The following is an 18,920-nucleotide window of genomic DNA, read 5'->3' on the forward strand; positions in this document are numbered from 1 at the left end:
AATTAATAACATTAAATTGATGGTTACCTTATTTAAGGTACCGGTATCATCAATTTTGATACCCTCTATGTTACGTCATGGAACTCCAATCATAAAAAAAATAAGGTACTGTATCATTAGCCTATGAAACTCTTTTAGATAACCTTATTGGAGATGCTCTAAGAGTATTAAATGAAAATAACTATGTTAAATGTGATTCATTGGTCAGTGTGATTTTTTCAAAGTGTTATAAAAAGGACCAGATGGAGTAATAAATCTACGGAAACTAACTCAAAAATTGACCGCCGATCAAGAGTATGAGTAACATATTTATTTGTTTCATAATAAATTTCACCTCAAAGTTTACACACGATGAAATAATTTGGGAAATATCAGCAACAATTAAACTAAATTCCAAGTTACCACTACGTCTGGTTCGAATATCTTTGGTCAATTAAATTACCACTAAATTACTCTTTTGTTAAATAATAAAATGTTGATGTTTTTTTTTTGGCAAAAAAAAAATGTTGATGTTTCATATTCCAATACAAATTGATAATATTAACGAGGGATATATTTGAAAAAGGAATACTGAACGGACGTATATTTGTGAATATGAATTTTATTGTCATGCTTATACTTAAGAAGTGCCCGAGATCGGTGTTTAGCATGACACTATTAATATTATAAAATGACAAATAATTTAAAACTTAAAAAAAAATTACAATTTCAAACAAAACATTAGTACATGAAAATGACAGGTCATAGAGTACTATTTATACACACTTGGCCCAAATTATAAGTTGTAAAAAAGGTTGAACTAACTGGGTCAACTTGGGTTCCAAATCTTAGAACATTAGATCCATCAACATACTTCAAAAAGAGGAATCAAAAGAAGATGCCTTGCATTTACATCAGCACAAATCTTAACTTAGATGGAATTGACACTGATCCAATCTTTTCTGAAGTCACCACTGCTATCTCAACAATTATTGGAAGACCTGAAAAGGTTATATTCATTTCCCTCACTTTTTTCACTTTCTGTGTTTTTCATACAAAACTTATATGATTGTTTATGAGTTTGTTTTTTTTTTTTCATTTGTCTGAATCCTTTGTTGGCTTGACACAAATTATGGGATCAATTCTTTTTCTTTTCTTCTTAATTTCTATCTTTTTTTTTTGGTTGATTTTGATAGAATGATTCATGTTCTTTGTTGATTATCTAGCTTTTGGTAAGTTTGTTTTGATTACATACTTACCATATAATATAAAATTAAAAACACAGTTTTAGAAAATATTTTAATTTGGGCTATGAAGTAGGTAGTGAGTACTCAGGAAGGAATGCGTTTTCTTTCACCAAATATATAGATTATCAATTATGTGTGGCAATAACTATCAACTGAGTTATTTTACATGACATTTTGATTTCTTTCTAAATATTTTTTTTTTTTATGTAAATTGAGTGTCATCTGCGCACAACTGCAGAAACTAATCTCTCGAGTCTTATATGACCTAAATGAGTGACAAACTTTTCGTAACAATATTTTAACACTGTTACGTACCCAAGTCAGGAGTTGAACCCAGACCCTGATTAAACTAGAAAAGACATGTGTTATCTCGTCCAAGTGTTTTTGTGTGTATTTGTCTTACATCGGTGTGAGTGTGATTTCATTATTATGGCAGCAAATAAAAACAAACATGTCTGGTTTCATTTGAATTTGTTAATCATTCCCATGCAACTTGGTCAAATCCAAGGCAAAGTTGGGTGTTTTGGTTTGTGGAAGTGTAGTAATTTTAGTTTGTCTTTCAGTGTTCTTTATTATTGTTGACTTTAAAATCATATCTCAATGTTAAAATAATGAGATATGATTTTAAATTTCGTAAGACTTGAATCTCCATTAAAAAAAATACTATTCAATTTACACAAAAAAATTAATGTTTGAAACATTCTCACAATTGTTAGTAGAATACAGTTTGTTTTCCATGTAATAGAATGACTATTGGTAGTCCCCATGAGCTTAGCTCAATTGGTTGGGACATCAGCATTTTATATGCAGGAGCCAGGGTTCGAACCCTGGACACTCCACTTATCCATCTTTAAAGGTGGAATTTCAAGCCACTAGGCTACCTGACCAAAAAAAAAAAAAAAGAATGACTATTGGTATAACCTTAATTAATTAGGAAAAAACTAAAATCATAACTTTAGAATTAAAAAAATAAAATTGAGAGTGATGTGGAATCTTAAACTATTAAAATTAATAAAAGAGGATATATGATTGAAATTTGGAAAAAAAAATAAAAATAATTAAAAGTTGAGATGTAAAAATTGAAAAAATTGAGAGATGCATTCACATTTAATTTTGTGTCTTCCACATCCCATCACATGATTCATGATGATGCATATGCAAAAGTGGGGTGGGGGACAAAAAGTGGGGGCACGTTCCGTCTATATATTAGTTAATACGTTGACATCACATTTTTATTTTTGGAAAATTCTAAATATATCTCATACAAAATAAAGTATATTATAATCTTAAATATGTAATTAATATTTTTAATATAATTTTTTATTTAATGCTCCAAAAACTCAAGTTAGTATGACATGAAAGAAAAAAAAATATAGTTTATATTTTTTTAGGCAAAATTACACCAGAGGTCCTTTATCTTATTTATTTGTAACAATTTAGTCCTTCATCTTTTTTTTGTTCCGTTTAGATCCTTTATCTTATTTATTTGTAACAATTCGATCCTTTTTCTCATTTTTTATTCAAAAAATACTGACATGGCTTGACACATCAGAAACTTTTATTTTTTAAAATAATTTTTTATTGAAAATAAAGAAACCCAGCAAAATAATGAATATCTTCATCATCTTTATAATCTTTCCAAAACAACTCCATTAAAACCAAACTCCAAATTAAACCAATGAATCAAAGTCCAAATCGATGAAAACACAAGAGAAAACTCAAATTAACCTTAGTACATCATGGACTTGATGATTCGTTATAAAAAAAAAAAAAAACAAAATTGAAACCCATATCAACAAAAAATACAAGAAATTTCAACAAATTCATATAAACCAAACTCAATCTTAGAAGAATAAAAAAGCTCAGATTTGTTTATGCCAAGAGAAATTTGTTGTTGTACTCTCTGTAATTTTTCTTAAGGTTTACCGTGAACTTAGGGATTTTGATTTTGATTTTTCTAGGGTTGTAGTTGGGGATTTTGTGTTACCAAACTTGAATGCACCTGAAATATATCAGTACAAAATAAAAGTTTCTGATGTGTCAAGCCATGTCAGTATTTTTTGAATAAAAAATGAGAAAAAGGACCGAATTGTTACAAATAAATAAGATAAAGGATCTAAACGGGACAAAAAAAAGATGAAGGACTAAAGTGTTACAAATAAATAAGATAAAGGACCTCTGGTGTAATTTTGCCATTTTTTTATCAAGAAAATGTCTCATATACTTAATTCAGTTGACAGAGGTATTACGTTATACATGTATGGATCGGAGTTTGAACTTCGATCGTCTTGCTTATCGCGAAATTTTTAGTTAAGGGACAAAAGAAGATATTTGTACATATTGCATTTGTGGAGGCTTTACTGTAGCCTTGAAGCCACTCATCTTTATCTTAATATGAACGGACACGATGGATCGTGTGGGGACCCTTTTGTAACAAAAGACCATTATTATTTGTTTATTTATGGTATATTGGTACATAAAATCAACACCATCATTTTTGTTCAAGAACAATATTTTCAACACAAGTTTTGTAGTACTCACTCAATTTTCAACACAACACAAGCTTATTAGATAAAAAACACTTTTTACTAATAAATAAAAGTCGATATATTAACTTGGCTTTTTACCTCTATGCACCTCTCTTACACTTAACAAAATTAAAATAATAATATGTACCAAAATAAAATAAATTAAAATAATGATATTTTCTTAATTCATAATTTTAAAATTATTTGTTGTTTTTAAAAGGAAAATTATGTCAAAATAATATAAATTATTATACAAAACAAAATATTAATTGTGACAAGAAATTAGGTATAAATTTATACAATCTAATTGTGAACCTCCTTTACACTATGTCCATATACATCTTGTGGGGCTAGAATTCATTGTTGTCCAGAAAGTACACAATTTCTCACATTAACAAATTTCAGTCTTCTATTTAAAATTAGACGGCTTATATTATATTTTTCATTAAATCAGTGCTAAACAATCTATGTCATTGATTTAAAGATCGAACGGTTGAAATCCATTGCAGTGGCACGCATTAACTGTGTTCAATCATATTTCTCATGTTGTGCCATAATATCTTTTGTCAAAAGATGTTTTAGTTTGACATAATTGTTGTCATATTTTCGCGTCTTAATTTTTTTCTCTCATGTTTTCTTTCCTTTCTCTTGCATAAAAAAATCTCTTACCGAATTGTATGGTTTTTATTGGGATTTTTTTCCTTTCTAATTTGTATTGTGAATATGATAATTGTGCAGTTTGTGATGGTCCTATTGAAATCATCAGTGCCTATATCGTTTGAAGGAAACAAAGAACCAGCTGCTTATGCTGAGATAATATCAATGGGTGGCATAAATAAAGAAGTCAAGAGGAAACTCATTGCTACCATTGGTACCATATTGCAGTCCAAGCTAGCTATCCCAAGAACACGTTTTTTTGTTAAAGTCTTTGATACTACTGCATTTCCTACTCAATCCAAAATTTAATGCTTAAATATTAGTACAATAGCTACAAGATTGTGCTCTAATCATCACAATTTCTTTTTATATTGTATTGTTATGTATTAATAATAATTTAATAATAAATATTATGATATGTTCTCTTTTTACATGATTTTTGCACTGCAAAAATAAATTATCATCATGTCAATACAAAGTTATATTTGAAATGTTTGATAAAACAACTATTAAGTAATGCCAGTCTCTTTAAATAAATTTCAATACAAGATGATTTACTTCCTCAAGATACTATTAAAAGATGGTACATCAAAATAGTCTCGCATTAATTGGTATTCGAAAATAAGATTAGTTTATAAACAACATCCACACTCTTCAACCGAACAACACACCTTTATTGAAAGGATAACAGTCAACACACCATTCATTAAACTCTCAATTAAATTCATATATTATGTCAAAAATATTAATTTCATACTATTTATCAAAATAAAAGAAAATAATTAATAACAAAATAGATAAAAATACAACACCCAACTCACAAGAAGGATAGCCACATTCTTTTTGCATTGTCTCAGTATTTTTAATTGAAATTGTGTCATCTGTCAAAAAAATACATATAAATTGTGTATCCAACGTATTCATGTACTAAACTATGGTAATACACGACTGGTTGAGAAGTATCTCCACTGAAAATGGAACTGTAACAATAAAAACTGGAAATATAGATAAGATATGATGTCAACAAACAATGGGTGATCAACTACTAGGTTTTGATCGTTTCTTCTTTTGTTCCTTATATTGTTCAAATAGCTTAAGTGATTTTGCAGTCTTATCCAACTTACTTCTCAACTTTTCGTTCTCCTTGATATCATGAAGAACCATAAAATGGGAACTAAATTTCTTTCGCAAGTCATCTTCATTGAATGAACTCGTTACTGTTGTGGAACCAATGGAATTTGATGTAGCATTGGTCAATCGTCTCTTCTTGTTATTTAATTTAATACTACCACTTTGTTCAAAACATAGTTCTTGGTCAATAGACATGTCCTTGAAAGCTTGTTGAGGAGACGACTTGGAGAGGAAGACTTGGTTTTCAGTGCTCATGCTTGAAATGCCTGTTGCCATTGCTGATATGGTTGGATGATAGTGTTTGGACAAAAGACAAACTTCCCAAAGCACTGAGGCAAGGGCGCCGCTTAAATTAGGATCTGTCGAATATGGTAGATATTTCTGCATATTTGAGAAAGGAGAGACAAACAGATGGTTATATAGTCCATAAAAGCTGACAGAAAAGAATGGTGCCACTAAAAATCTTAAATAATCAAATTCAACAGTTTGCCATATTTGAGATTTGACATAAACCCTCTGTCCTAAAAATTTATGTTCACAAAGTTATTCTCCCATTTTCCCGTTCCCTTGTATCAAGTTCTTCCTTATCATATTCACTTGTTCTTCCCAATTCTGTTGCATTATTAGCTATTACACAACCTAGAAAAACAACAATAGCATGCTTCGAGGAAACACCAACGTATAATAATTTAATTTAATTTTTGGTAATAAGAGCATGATAATTTGATTCCACATTAAATAGACGAGATACACAAATGGACACAAAAATGTGTTTAAGGTCTTCATATCTTATATTGTTGCTTGATTTATAAATAGCATTATATAAATATAAATAAAACAACGATTACCAAATACTCTAGGTAAACAAAAATCCAGTGGCACATATCAGTCTTGTTTCAACTTCAAGAGAGATAATCATCATCTTCAGCTTTACATTCACTCCGTTTGGATTAGCTTATTTTTGAGCTTATGCAAACAACTTATGCAATATAAATTAGGTTTTATGCTATTTTACATGTTCACACTAGTGAAAATTGTATTTTTATAAGCTATTTTATCATAAACTACCTTGACAAACTTATAATAATTTATAAAAATTGCATAAGCTATTTGCATAAGCTCAAAAATAAGCTAATCCAAAAGGGGCCATTTTCGCATTGCAAGAGAGTAATGGAGTTCACAAAGAAATTTTCACTTATGGTCATTCACAAAAAACAAGGAATGCTAGCATGCATGTTTTGGCATACCCCATTCATTTCCTTATTTCTTTTATTTTTATTATAATGACTCCTCAGTCCTCAGGTCAGGACTATGAGGATACCTAAACATCTGTACTCTTGCTGTACACCCATTTTTTCCGTATTTAGTTAAATTTCTTCTGGGCATAAATTAAAGAGGGAGAAAAGATGAAAATCCCTAGTGGAGATGAATGCTCCTTTTAATGTAAAATTAAAAAATACCACGAAAAAAACAATCTTACCGGAATTGTGCCAGAAACAGAACCCCCTCCAGTGTCATTTTCCAACAGATTTCTGCACTTGAGATTCTTCAGAAGGAGATGCTTTACTGTGACCAAGGCTGAAACAGGTACAAAGAAAAATTACATATTAAGCTTGTTCCTATTTTCTTTTTATTTCTTTTCCTCTATGCATAATTTACAAAAGGTTACATGCGAAGATATGGAAGTTGACATTAGAATATTAAAGCATACCAGCCATGGTATCTGCAGATCCAACGCACAGTGACAATGTAGCCAAACGTTTTATAAAAGCAGCCGCTTTTTGCATGTCATGCTGCCTATCGTCACACAACATGATCTTCAAAGCTTCTGCTAACACCTCTCCTTGATCCCTGTTGCATAAAAATGGAACATAAATTAAGAATAAGTTAAGTATTAAATCAAAGTAATAATAAAAGAAGAAAAAGAAACAGCAGCGCTTTAATACAAATATATGTACCAGATAACTCAAACATTCACAATCAAGTGAATTCATATGTTCTATTCTTCATATTCCAACTTTCAACAAATACTACTCTAGTGCTAAAATCATATTTAATTGCAAAGCAAGGCAAGAAAAGACTGGACTCGTAATTAATAACTGTTGATATTTAATATTTTTTAATATATGAATAAATTTGTAAATATACTCTAGAGTATCCTAGATTATTCTTAGCATAGCATATTCCATAGTAGGCATTCCTTTTGTAATTAATGCTCTTAATTGTAGAATTGGCTATATAATAGAATCTCTGTGATGCTCTCGACTCTTGACACACAGTTTTCACCACATGCCTCTGGTATTCTCTTACTTTTTCCCTTTCAATAACCATAAGATTTTGATACCTACTTATTCTAAAATCTTAAGATGCTACACAAAGACTCATGAATGTATTGTATTTATAATTTATGATTATTAATCTTTAATAGTGCAGTTTTGTTATTTTGATTATCAATACCATACTATGTATTAATACTTGTGCAAGTAAACAAACATGCAAGACCACACCAAACAACTATATTGATAACATATTGGTCAATTGGGAAAAGAAAGGACTAAGGGGTAACATATTCTAATGCAAACCTTCCAGGCCTGTATTCAAGTACAAGATTGTAAAGATGGACGGTGAAGTCTTGTAAATCAACATTCAAGGCATCAAGATTGGTTCGCATCACTTTAAAAGCAACGATGCAACATTGGAGGCGTTCAGATACGGTCAGACTTTTAGGAAAAATCTCAGATGTGTTGCCTGATTTGCTACCTCCAGAAGCAAGTATTTTCAAATGGTTCATTAGATCACCCAAGAAATCAAGGTCAATCAGGTGCGAAAATTTCGCCAATCCCTTCAGACATGGATCTAGCAATGGGTGGGGTTCCACTCCAACTGTAGCTGAAAGTACCCCAGGGTTTGCTTCAGGCCTGATTGAGAAAGTGAGAGAAAATCAGCAACCGTGACAATAGAATTGATTAATCTTCATCCAAAATTTATTGAAAGATAAACACAAACAAAAACTGCATGTGAGAAAAATTAAAGCAAACGAAAAGAAAATTAAAAGAAAAAAAAAGTAGAATATGAAAACAATGAAGATATCCATTAATCTTTAAACCGACAGATTTCTCATTAATCTCCATTATCCTTTCACATATCCAAGCAACCCAGAACAATAAATAAAATTCACACATGCACATGTGCTCAAAGCCGCAGCCACACAAACTTCAGAATGAAGTTCATATAAAAGAAAGATAGGTAGAGCTCAAAAATTACTATTTGAAAGGTCCCAATAAAGATGCAAATAATTTCATCATAAGAATTCATAAGCAAATATAAAATTATTGTGGATCTGAGTATCAGTGCATGCATTGAATTGTTTTCAGGAAGGAAAATAAATAAATTTACGAGGGTTGCAAAAAGAAAAACTTTGGAAGCGTAAACAGCGCCCAAAATAAACAAAGTGGGAGCTACTTATACACACAATCTCTCGATAAAGTTTTTGTCAGCGAATTTTACTCGTGTGACCAACTTATAGGCATGTACGATAAGTTGGTTACACGAGTAAAATTATGAGTATTGTTCACAGGTGGTCATAAAGAACAAACCAACAACTGGGAATGCTACTGGGCGAAAAGGTAAAATGCACGCTATCAAATCAATGCATTGTCGGTATATTGATTGGAATTTTCAATCAAGATTCAAGAACATGTATTTTAGCTGAATGCCATTATATTAATTTAATTATGGTAGCTTCATTTTAATTTAAGCCAATCGTCCATATATCGAAGAACTAATTATCTTATTCAATGGGCCACTGGATTCACAAAACCTTTAACATCCATGTCTCGTAGTAATATAGTAATATACATGATATAAATTAAAACACACCTGGCAACTATGGACTGCATTGTATGCTTCAAAATGCGAAAGTACGTCTCAAACACAGCAGAGAGTGTTTGTGTTTGCATCTGTCTCTTCTCCATAGCATCCTTGGTAAAGGAAGCAGCCTTGTATTCAGCTTCAACCTACAACAAACATCAGTAGAATCTCATTTCTACCATCAACCAAACATCCAGAACAGTGATTCTTATGGGAAAAATATTCACCTCCTCTCTTGTCTTAGAAATCGAGTCTTGCCTACTTTTCTTTCTGTCATTTTCCGGCAACTGATTTGATGCCTCCGCGTTTTTTCTTTTCTTACCTTTCTTGTTTTTAAATTTCTGATCCTTATCCATCTTTTCAGCCTTTGCAAGATCCTCATCAAATGAAAGAGACAAGAAGACCTGAATAAGCATCGAAAAGAACAAACATCACTTAACAGCTTTATGTGCAGTGAAATATTCCACATCAAATAAAATGAATTTCACTCAAATAGCTATTATGATTTGATCACACTAAAAAAAAGTATAGGGCAGCATGTAACTTTTTTTTTATAATCAGCATGGAACTTGTATAATACCTCAATGGAATCAGGGTGCAACTGGCAATTATGATCTTTAACCTTATAAGAAATCAACCGCACAGCCTCCACAGTAGCTTCACCACCATGTTTACCCTCATTTGTAAACAGTGACTTAATTGTTGAACAGCAAAGTTGCCTGTTGAACAAAAACAAGAAATTTCGTCAGATACACAATAGTAAGTATAAGCGCATAGAAATATAGAAACAGAAAATGTCATTATTCGTGTGTTATATGAACAAACAAAAACTGGAAAACTGCAAAAGATATATTTTTTTGTTATAGACCCTCAAGCTCAATATATGGAAGCCACATTGGATACTGACTGATCTGAGTTGAGCCAGGCGAAATAAGGTATAACTTGCAATTATTGAAACAAGATGTTTAAGGTACACACCTGTAAAACATGTCATAACTATAAAGAGGAAAAGTTTATAGTTTTTCAATTGACAGTTGAGTTGACACAAGCACGGTGATGTAAAATTCTACACCTAGTGCAACATCAACAGTAATATTCACTTCCTTAAGCCTTAAGGATCAGCATTCTTTTTAATAAGATATGTGTTCTGCAAACTTTGAAACATTTTTCATTTACTTACCAACACCAATTCAACTGCATGGAGCCAATATGTACATAATATATTATATATTAGGCAAAATTGCACTTCTAGTCCCTTAACTTAATTTCAGGTAACAATTTAGTCCCTTGTCTGTTTTTTCTCATCATTTTTGTCCTTTTTGGCCCTTCATCCATGTTTTCTTATGTTTTTTAAGCGTCGAATCTATGGTTTTCTTTTGGGGCATAACAAGAAAATCATAGATTTAAAACTTGAAATCCATATCCAAACATGGGAAAAGGACTAAAATATCCGCGAAAAAAATATAAAGGATTAAACTGTACCCGAAATTAAGTTAAGGGACAAATAGAGTAATTTTGCCTATATGAACCCCCATCAATGGCATGAATGCAATTTTGCCTATATAAAATCGAATGGATACAAATGTGATGTGACGCTATTTCACACTATTATTGACAACCAAGATGGGAGTATAGACAGCTTTTAAGATGGGAGTATAGACAGCTTTTATCTAGACTTGAACTACAAAAGGCAGTTTAGCATTTTAGTCCAGCAAAAATCCAACTACCCTAGACTTTTCCCTTATACCCCAAATGGTAACATAGTCTCCTTTTCTGATGATGGATTATTCAACCGAAAATTTGAACAACATTTATGAAACTAATATTTATGTTGTTTCATAGATAATTCCATAAAATACAGACACCTTAATATAATAATGGCCAGTGGCAAGGATAAGACTGCACCTTATGGTCTCATTACTGGAGCTTATGTTTCTGATAGTCGCATCCAACAAGGTTTCACGAAAGTTGAAATGGGGATTTGAATCAAGCAAAGAACAAATACAACGAACTGCGACAAGCTGAAATAAAGGCTTCTTTTCTAAGGCTATCAACCTTTGCAAGTAAGTCTGATGACATGCACAAATAGAAGCAAAGGGAAAAAAAACATGTTAGTAAAACAAATATCAAATAAAATTAATACTGTAAATATTAAAACAAGCTATCATAAAAATTTCGACCAATTGGGAAGTAGGTTCAAAGAGAAGACAAAGGGCACCAATTTGAAGCACAGGAACAGGAAGTCATATCTAACAGTGAAAATTTATTTCAGCGAAAACCGGTAACTAGAATAATTTACATAGAAATCAAACATGAATATGAACCTTGTATGCAGAGAGGAGAGTTGATTCATAAAAACGCATCTTTTTAACAGTCTTTGAAACCTTCATTTCTTGTTCCTTTTCAGTAGGAAGCCTGATTCGATAGCTGGACATTGCATACATTGATTGCAAAGTTGAAACATCAAAAATAGAATTAGTGAGAAAGAAAACCAAATGCAGGCTATAATATCATTGCATATGGAATGAGCATTATCATATATGACAGTCAGGCATACCCAGGTATAATATCTCTGAAAACAGCCAAGAGGGATAGAAGTCCAAGTTTAACAATGGTGTCATCATTGTCTTTAGATATCTGTACCATTTCCTTCAGAAATTTAATATTGGACTCTGGATCTGTTAGCAAGGCATTTCCGAACTCTGCAAGTTTACACTTTTTACTTTCAAAATCCTCTTCAACTTTAAGATCTTCTTTAACCGCAGCCTAAACAATGAAATGATGACAAATCATGTAAAATATTGATCTCAACGACTTATACTTCTGTCAAAAAGGTAGCATTTCAAGAGAATTACTAGAATTTGTAACGTCAGAAAATAAGAGAAAGGAAGACAATATACGAGTCTCTGAGAGACTTCATATTACATGAGGTGCAGAAAATACATAACAACTTTATAACAGAATTAGTTATCTGCTTTGAAAGCGAGGTCGTTAAAGAGCAGCAATAGCAGCACAATGGTGACGTCATCATGGTGTAATGATGGTGTCGATGTTGTGTCAGCCGCCAGACAGTTTGTTAACTGATGGCCACTATGGCAGCGCCATAGGTCACCATCCCACATATATGGCAGAATTTTGGACATCCACCAGGGACAACATTGCTTGACAGGTACCTAAACTGTACAGTAGGCAGTGTTATTAAAGGCGCCATAAGCAATTAGTGACAGGATGCACACCATGGAGGCACCATAAGCCGCAATGACATGTTTATATGGCGGATTTTCGGCCTTCCACCAACAACAACACAGACAGTAAGCTAGAGATTGACCTTCGATCAATTGGGTCAGATGACCAGTCCGCATCACAAGTTCACAATACAATATTAGTGAGAGGCACCGAGAATATAATGTTGGTTTGAGAAGAAAACCATAATGTCACACCCTTCTAAATACCTAAGGACCCTCTTAACTAGCTTTCGATGTTCCTCTGCCACATACCTAGAGAGCTTGAAAGCTCTATCCTTAGAGTGGATACCCTTTTGCTTCAATCATATGAGCATTGTCAAGTAAATCCTGCATGTATTCAGCCTGTGATAGGAATAGCCAACCATCGCCTCGTATTTTATTTCAATGCCCATTTGATAGAAAAGTGGAGTTTGATTTAGTTGTGTAAAAGAAAAGGAGATGCCTATGAGTCTATGACAATTACTATAATACCATCCACATAGAGACAGTGCAAGGAACCATGAAGAGTGAAAACAGATGAATCACGCCCGATGGTCTTGAAACCAAACCCAATAGTGCATAAGAAGCCTCACAGACCATCCATTGAATGCCTCTTTGAGCCCATGTAGTGTTTGTAAACCTTGTGAACTAATGATTGATTAGATGATTCAATCCCTTGAGACTGTTGCATGTACTTCATCAGTTCATCTAGGACTCTATTTAGGAGTATGCTTACATCTAGTAGCTGGATATGCCAATAATGAGTTAGTGCTAAGGTAAGGACTATTCTAGTAGTCACTTGTTCCACTGCAGCAGAAAACGTTCCTAATCAAGTTGTTAGTGAAATCCTTTTGCCAAATGTTGTGCTTTATATTTATTAATATTTCCATATGGATTACCCTTTACCCAAAATACTCATTTACAGCCAATTCCCTGCCTATGTCCAGGAAGAGCGACAAGTATTGTTATTAATCAATGCATCATTCTCACACTGCATCGCTGCCAGCCACTTAGGGCCAGCCAAGGAAGTAACTATGATAGGTTCCAAATGTGTAAAGAGAGTAAGTAGTGGTAGGTTCCAAATGTGTAAAGAGAGTTAGAACTAATATGGGTTTAAGGAGGGAAAATACTTAGCATTTCAATTTGAAATGTTTTGTTCTGTGACAATTTTAAAAATCTAAAGTGGAACAAAAAACTCTGTTTTGTCCTATCTATATTAAAAATCAAATGAGAAACAAATATTATTGTCTTATCCAATCCCTCTTTAACAAATTAATGGACCTTCAAAATATGTTAAATCAGTATTGTTAAACACATTAGGAAAATACCAAAACTGCTGCCTGTGGTACTTCTTCCAGTTCCTCTTTAGCCACCTCTTTCCCTTGTTTTTTTCCCTCTTTTCTAATTTTCTTAAGTTTGGCTCTCTTTTCAGCCTTAGTTAGCTTCACTAAACCCATGTCTTCGTTGCCATCCTCTCCAGTTTCCTCTTCACTTGGAGCATTTACTGGTGCCGTCTTCGTAGCTGCAGAATGTGATAACAACATATGTTACCAAATCAATTAATAAAAGAAAGAAAAGAATAATAAACAACAACAATGCACAAATTATTTATAAGAGAACACTAGACACCTGTTCGATAATAGACTTTTCCATCTAATGTCTTGACTGGAAGAGCATCTACTCGATCAACCTGCAAACCTGTTTCTTCTTTTTCTTTCTTGAGAGCAGTCTTTTGCCTGCGTTGCTCATATAGTTTCTCCAAAGCATCTTCTTTGGCATCAGCAACCCGTGTAACATGCCTTAGGTTGCAAAAAAGAAAAGTATATCCTACGTCAGTTAAACTCACAACTACAATGTGTAGTTAGTCACATCACATGAGCTAAACTGTTGCAATTTATAAGTAATTTCCACACTCTACAAGTGACAATAAAGACACGACAATGGTTAAAATTGCATTAGTTCTCAGAAAGTGTTGATGTCTCCAACATTTAATTGCAGGCTCGGAAAGATTTTGTAATATACCCAGTTTAGATATCTAGTAATTAGGAGCATACAAGCAATTTCTCTAACAAAAGACATAATAAAGTCAAACTATTTTCATATAAGCTATAAGTTATTTTGGTAAGTTATCATGGAGAGATTAATAAACCAAGTTGAAAACAAATTAAGAAGTTCATAAGCTCTCTCAAACAGTCTCACAGGCGCTTATATAAGTATATTAGCTCAAATGATTCAATCTAAACAGACACACAGGGCCTGTTTAGATTGGCTTATTTTTTAGCTTATGAAAAATAACTTAATGCAAATAAATAAGCTTTTTATACTAATTCATAAGTTCTCACTAACGAAAAGTGTATCTTTATACATTGTTTTTACATAAACTACCTAGACAAGCTTATGAATAACACATAAAAGCTTATTTATTTGCAATAAACTGTTTAGCATAAGCTCAAAAATAAGTCAATCCAAACCGATCCATAGTCAATTAAAAAATAAACACTTTTGTAGGTCAATTTCAATCTATATAGCTTATAACTATGAAAATTTCTAATTGTAATGAATTCCTAGTTACATAAATGTTGAGATAAAACATCCAAATCCTAAAAGAGAAAATTTTTACCCTAATTTTAATTCGAACAATTAACACACAAAACAATGAAAAATGTAGCATTGAAGTTAAAGTAACATATAACAATAAGGGAGGAAGAGATATAACGAACTTGGTGATTGATTGAGTGTCCAAGTTAGAAAGCAAAGAAGCATAGGCGCGATTTTCGTTGACGAATTTAACGTCGTCGTCGGAAAACTCAACTTCTTCGTCAGGAATCTCCGGTGGGAGGTCCGGCGGAAGAAGAATCTGCTGCGACTTCTGTTTCTTGCCCATCGTCGAGTTTGGTAGATGGATGAATGAAAGAAGGGTTTTAGTTTAGTTTAGGGTTTATGACATATTGACATTCACCTAAGAATGATAACCAAACAATCCTCTGCGCTGTTGTCAAAAAAATAAAAAAAAAACCGCTATATTTTTTTATTATATTAAACCCCTATTTTTTGATAAAAATAAATAAAGGACAAAACTTATACACTGTTCCATACCTACAGTTTTTACTGTTTTCTAATCAAAAGTTGACATCTGTATTGTTTTATCCACGTCAACTATAAGGGGAACGGCGTGAAGTTTTAATTTTTTTCCCAATTAAGCGCAGTCCGTTTTTTGACGAACACCACACCATCATACCGTCCTAATTACAGAATCAACCATTGTTCTTCTCAGACTCCCTTCACTGTGAATGTTATCCTTAACCTTAATCAACCTCCAATTTAATATAATTCACAAAAAAAACTCTAATTTAATAGCACCCCTATTCATATAATTGACTGTTCCGATGAGTTCACACAACCCAAGACAAACACAACACAATTTCTTAATCAATCTCCAAGCTTTCTTGCTGTGTGATACCAACCCCCACAACGTATATGAAATGCCAAGAACCGACAAGCGATAACCGACATCGATTATTGGGAAGATGAAGGAAAATACAATAAAGTTGATTTGACCAACGTTGATTTAGAAGGATTGTCTGTAATGCTTTTGACTATGGATTACAAAATGAGGGCGGTGGTGGTGATGTGGTGCTCCCCAAAAACGGATGGCAGTGATGGCGGTGATTACGGAAAAACGATATAACATCACGTCGTTTAACTCCTACAGCTTACGTGGATAAAACAATACAAATGTCAACTTTTGATTAGAGAACAGTAAAAACTGTAGGTATGGAACAGTGTATAAGTTTAATGACAAAACTTAGTGTCTTTTTTTACTAGTCGGGGTGAGTTTGTTTAAATTTTTAAAAAATTGATTTTGTTTCCAAAAAATTTAGAGATTTTTTAGGGAAAAAAAAAAAAACTAAAGTTATTTTATACTTCGTACTATTTGTTTAGTATAAAAAAATCAATTTTTAAAAAATACGAAGCTTTTATGCTTAAGTTTTTTAATTTATGGTTCGTTTGTTACAGATTAAAAAATAATAATTTTGATATAAAATAATTTAAAGGACGCCTTTTGAGTCAACTCCCAGATAAGGAACTTCAACTAGCCGATATGAGTATGAGTTTAGTACATCTATTTGTTATTTCATATATTTATATATATACACACATTCGTGTGTGTTTTTTACAAATTAGTTTTTAGAGATTGTGAAAAGACGAGACGATGAAATCACAAAAAAAAGCGCACGAAAGAAAATTTTAATTTATGTGAAAACCACTTATTTAGATTAAAGCAAATAGAAAAAGATGAAAATGTGTGATTTTGGGTAAAAAAAAACTCAAAATCACCACCTTTTGGATGAAATGAGATGAAGAAAACTTAGAGAGGAGTTTGTCTCTCTAAAAACTCTAATCTATTAACCAATAATAATCTTTCATTTAGAACCAATTAATTTACTCTACTGTCTCATGATACTTTCGTTTACATCTTTTTTATTTCTATATTTTTCATATGTTTTTTTTATGCATTCTTAATTCTTAATTAGGTCACATTATGCAATACATTTATATACATATTTCATATCTATATTATATTTAGATTAGATAATGTATTGTCATTATTTTTATTATTGTTTTTATAGTGAATTATTATTATTTTGATAATATTTGTTGTTTCGATTATTAATTTACTATCTATAAAAATATTTTTTTGATGTTTTATTATATTTTTGCCCTTTTAATATTATGTTACTGTTCGTTTAAACAATTTGTTTAAATAATAATAGATTATGTCTATCGGCTCTTTTGATTTCATTGCACTAGTCTAAAATACTTAATTTAAATAAACAAAAAAAAAATTCACTTCAAAAACTAAATAACATATCATATAATGTCTTTCCAATGAAAATCACTTAACATCCTTGAAAAAATGTAGTTATTTAAGGACTTAGAGAGTCTGCAGATAAACTATGTTCCTGTACTTATGATATTATAATATAAAAAAGAAAGTGCTTTGTCTCACCAATTGCAAGGTATACGAGGTTATGTGGCATAACAGTGCTCACAAGCCTTTTAATGCACTGACATACATTGCTGAACACTTCTTCGCAGGTTGGGGGTGATAAGATCTGAACGAAATAACAAAACAGAATTAATCAGAAAAAAAAAACGAAATTGGAAAGCAAAAATTGAAGTTGAGGGTAAAGAAACGTTGAATCATCGGGATGGAAATGGCAAAACAAAATGGAATATATCACAAACAAAGAAAGAAACGTGATTAATCGCAAAAAAGAAAGAAATGAAACGAAATTGAAGTTGAGAGTAAGGAAGAAAATGAAAAAACAAAACAGAAGAGAACATTAAAGAAAGAAAGAAAGAAATTTGGAATGCGAAAATTAAAGTTGAGAGTAACAACTTTCGAATCTTCTGGATGGAAGCATTCGTGTATAATCGAGTTCATGTCAACGTAGAGACAATCATACTCCATAACAGCCATCATCGTTTTGGCATCTCGAACAACCTTCAGATACTTCTATGTTAACCATTTGTAAAAGTAACCAACCCACATGGTTGTGTTTACTCTGATTTTCGAGTTCTGTAAAAAGTCTCTTTGCACTGAGAAGGAAGCATCACAAATATATAGTTATGTTTGTTACGAAAACGTTACATTCAAGTAATCGTCAATAGTGATGTGTTTGGCTTAATGCACAAAACAGTTCATTGTAGTAGGTGCGCTATTACACAAACGGAATTGATAGAACTTCAAAGTGTTATCAAATTTGGGTATGATTAGAGTTTTAACAAATAGTTCTAAATAGACGACAACAACAACAACAACAACATAACAACAAATTATGACAATTAAGACAAATCCGATCAGTGGCGGAACTAGGAAATAAAATTCGAGGGGGCCGTTAAAAAAATTATAATATATAAATTAGACAAATAATTATATTTCATACAAAAATTTAAATAATAAAAAACACAAATTTGATTATAAAAAAATTAAATTGCATATCGTAAACATATTTTACGTGTGTCAAGTGACTTAACATTATCAATGATTTACCTTAAACTAATACTTCCACGATGTTGATCATAAAAAAATTATAAGTGATTATTTGAGTAAGCCGAACTCAAAAACGCGTTTTTCTGCAATTCTGCAGTATGAACAGTGTTTTGCGTCGAACACTAGCCGACGCAACCCCTTGTGTTAACTAATTTTGACTTTTTGTTGACTTCTGCACCCGAAACCTATTTTATTCAGTTGTTCGCGTAGATTTCGATTCCAAAAT

At 31.9% G+C, this 18,920-nt stretch overlaps 2 protein-coding genes across 2 annotated transcripts; one reads left to right on the top strand and one right to left on the bottom strand.

Moving 5' to 3' along the window:
• Nucleotides 1–775: 775 nt before the first annotated feature.
• Nucleotides 776–4,842, top strand: LOC123887976 (macrophage migration inhibitory factor homolog). Its single transcript, XM_045936909.1, has 2 exons — nt 776–988; nt 4,493–4,842. Exons 1-2 carry the CDS (start codon nt 878–880, stop codon nt 4,718–4,720), a joined length of 339 nt encoding a protein of 112 aa, XP_045792865.1. The 5' UTR covers nt 776–877; the 3' UTR covers nt 4,721–4,842.
• A 280-nt stretch (nt 4,843–5,122) lies between these two features.
• LOC123890509 (nucleolar complex protein 3 homolog) lies at nt 5,123–15,633 on the bottom strand. The gene is made up of 13 exons (XM_045940132.1): nt 15,357–15,633; nt 14,266–14,435; nt 13,965–14,158; nt 11,970–12,178; nt 11,737–11,839; nt 11,318–11,481; nt 9,993–10,131; nt 9,640–9,816; nt 9,422–9,558; nt 8,125–8,460; nt 7,254–7,393; nt 7,023–7,120; nt 5,123–5,923 (listed from the first exon to the last, which is right to left on the bottom strand). The coding sequence occupies exons 1-13, from the start codon at nt 15,518–15,520 to the stop codon at nt 5,450–5,452; spliced, it is 2,505 nt and encodes an 834-aa protein (XP_045796088.1). The 5' UTR covers nt 15,521–15,633; the 3' UTR covers nt 5,123–5,449.
• Between the last annotated feature and the right edge of the window lie 3,287 nt (nt 15,634–18,920).

This window comes from Trifolium pratense, linkage group LG6, assembly GCF_020283565.1.
Source record: "Trifolium pratense cultivar HEN17-A07 linkage group LG6, ARS_RC_1.1, whole genome shotgun sequence".
NCBI lineage: Eukaryota > Viridiplantae > Streptophyta > Magnoliopsida > Fabales > Fabaceae > Trifolium > Trifolium pratense.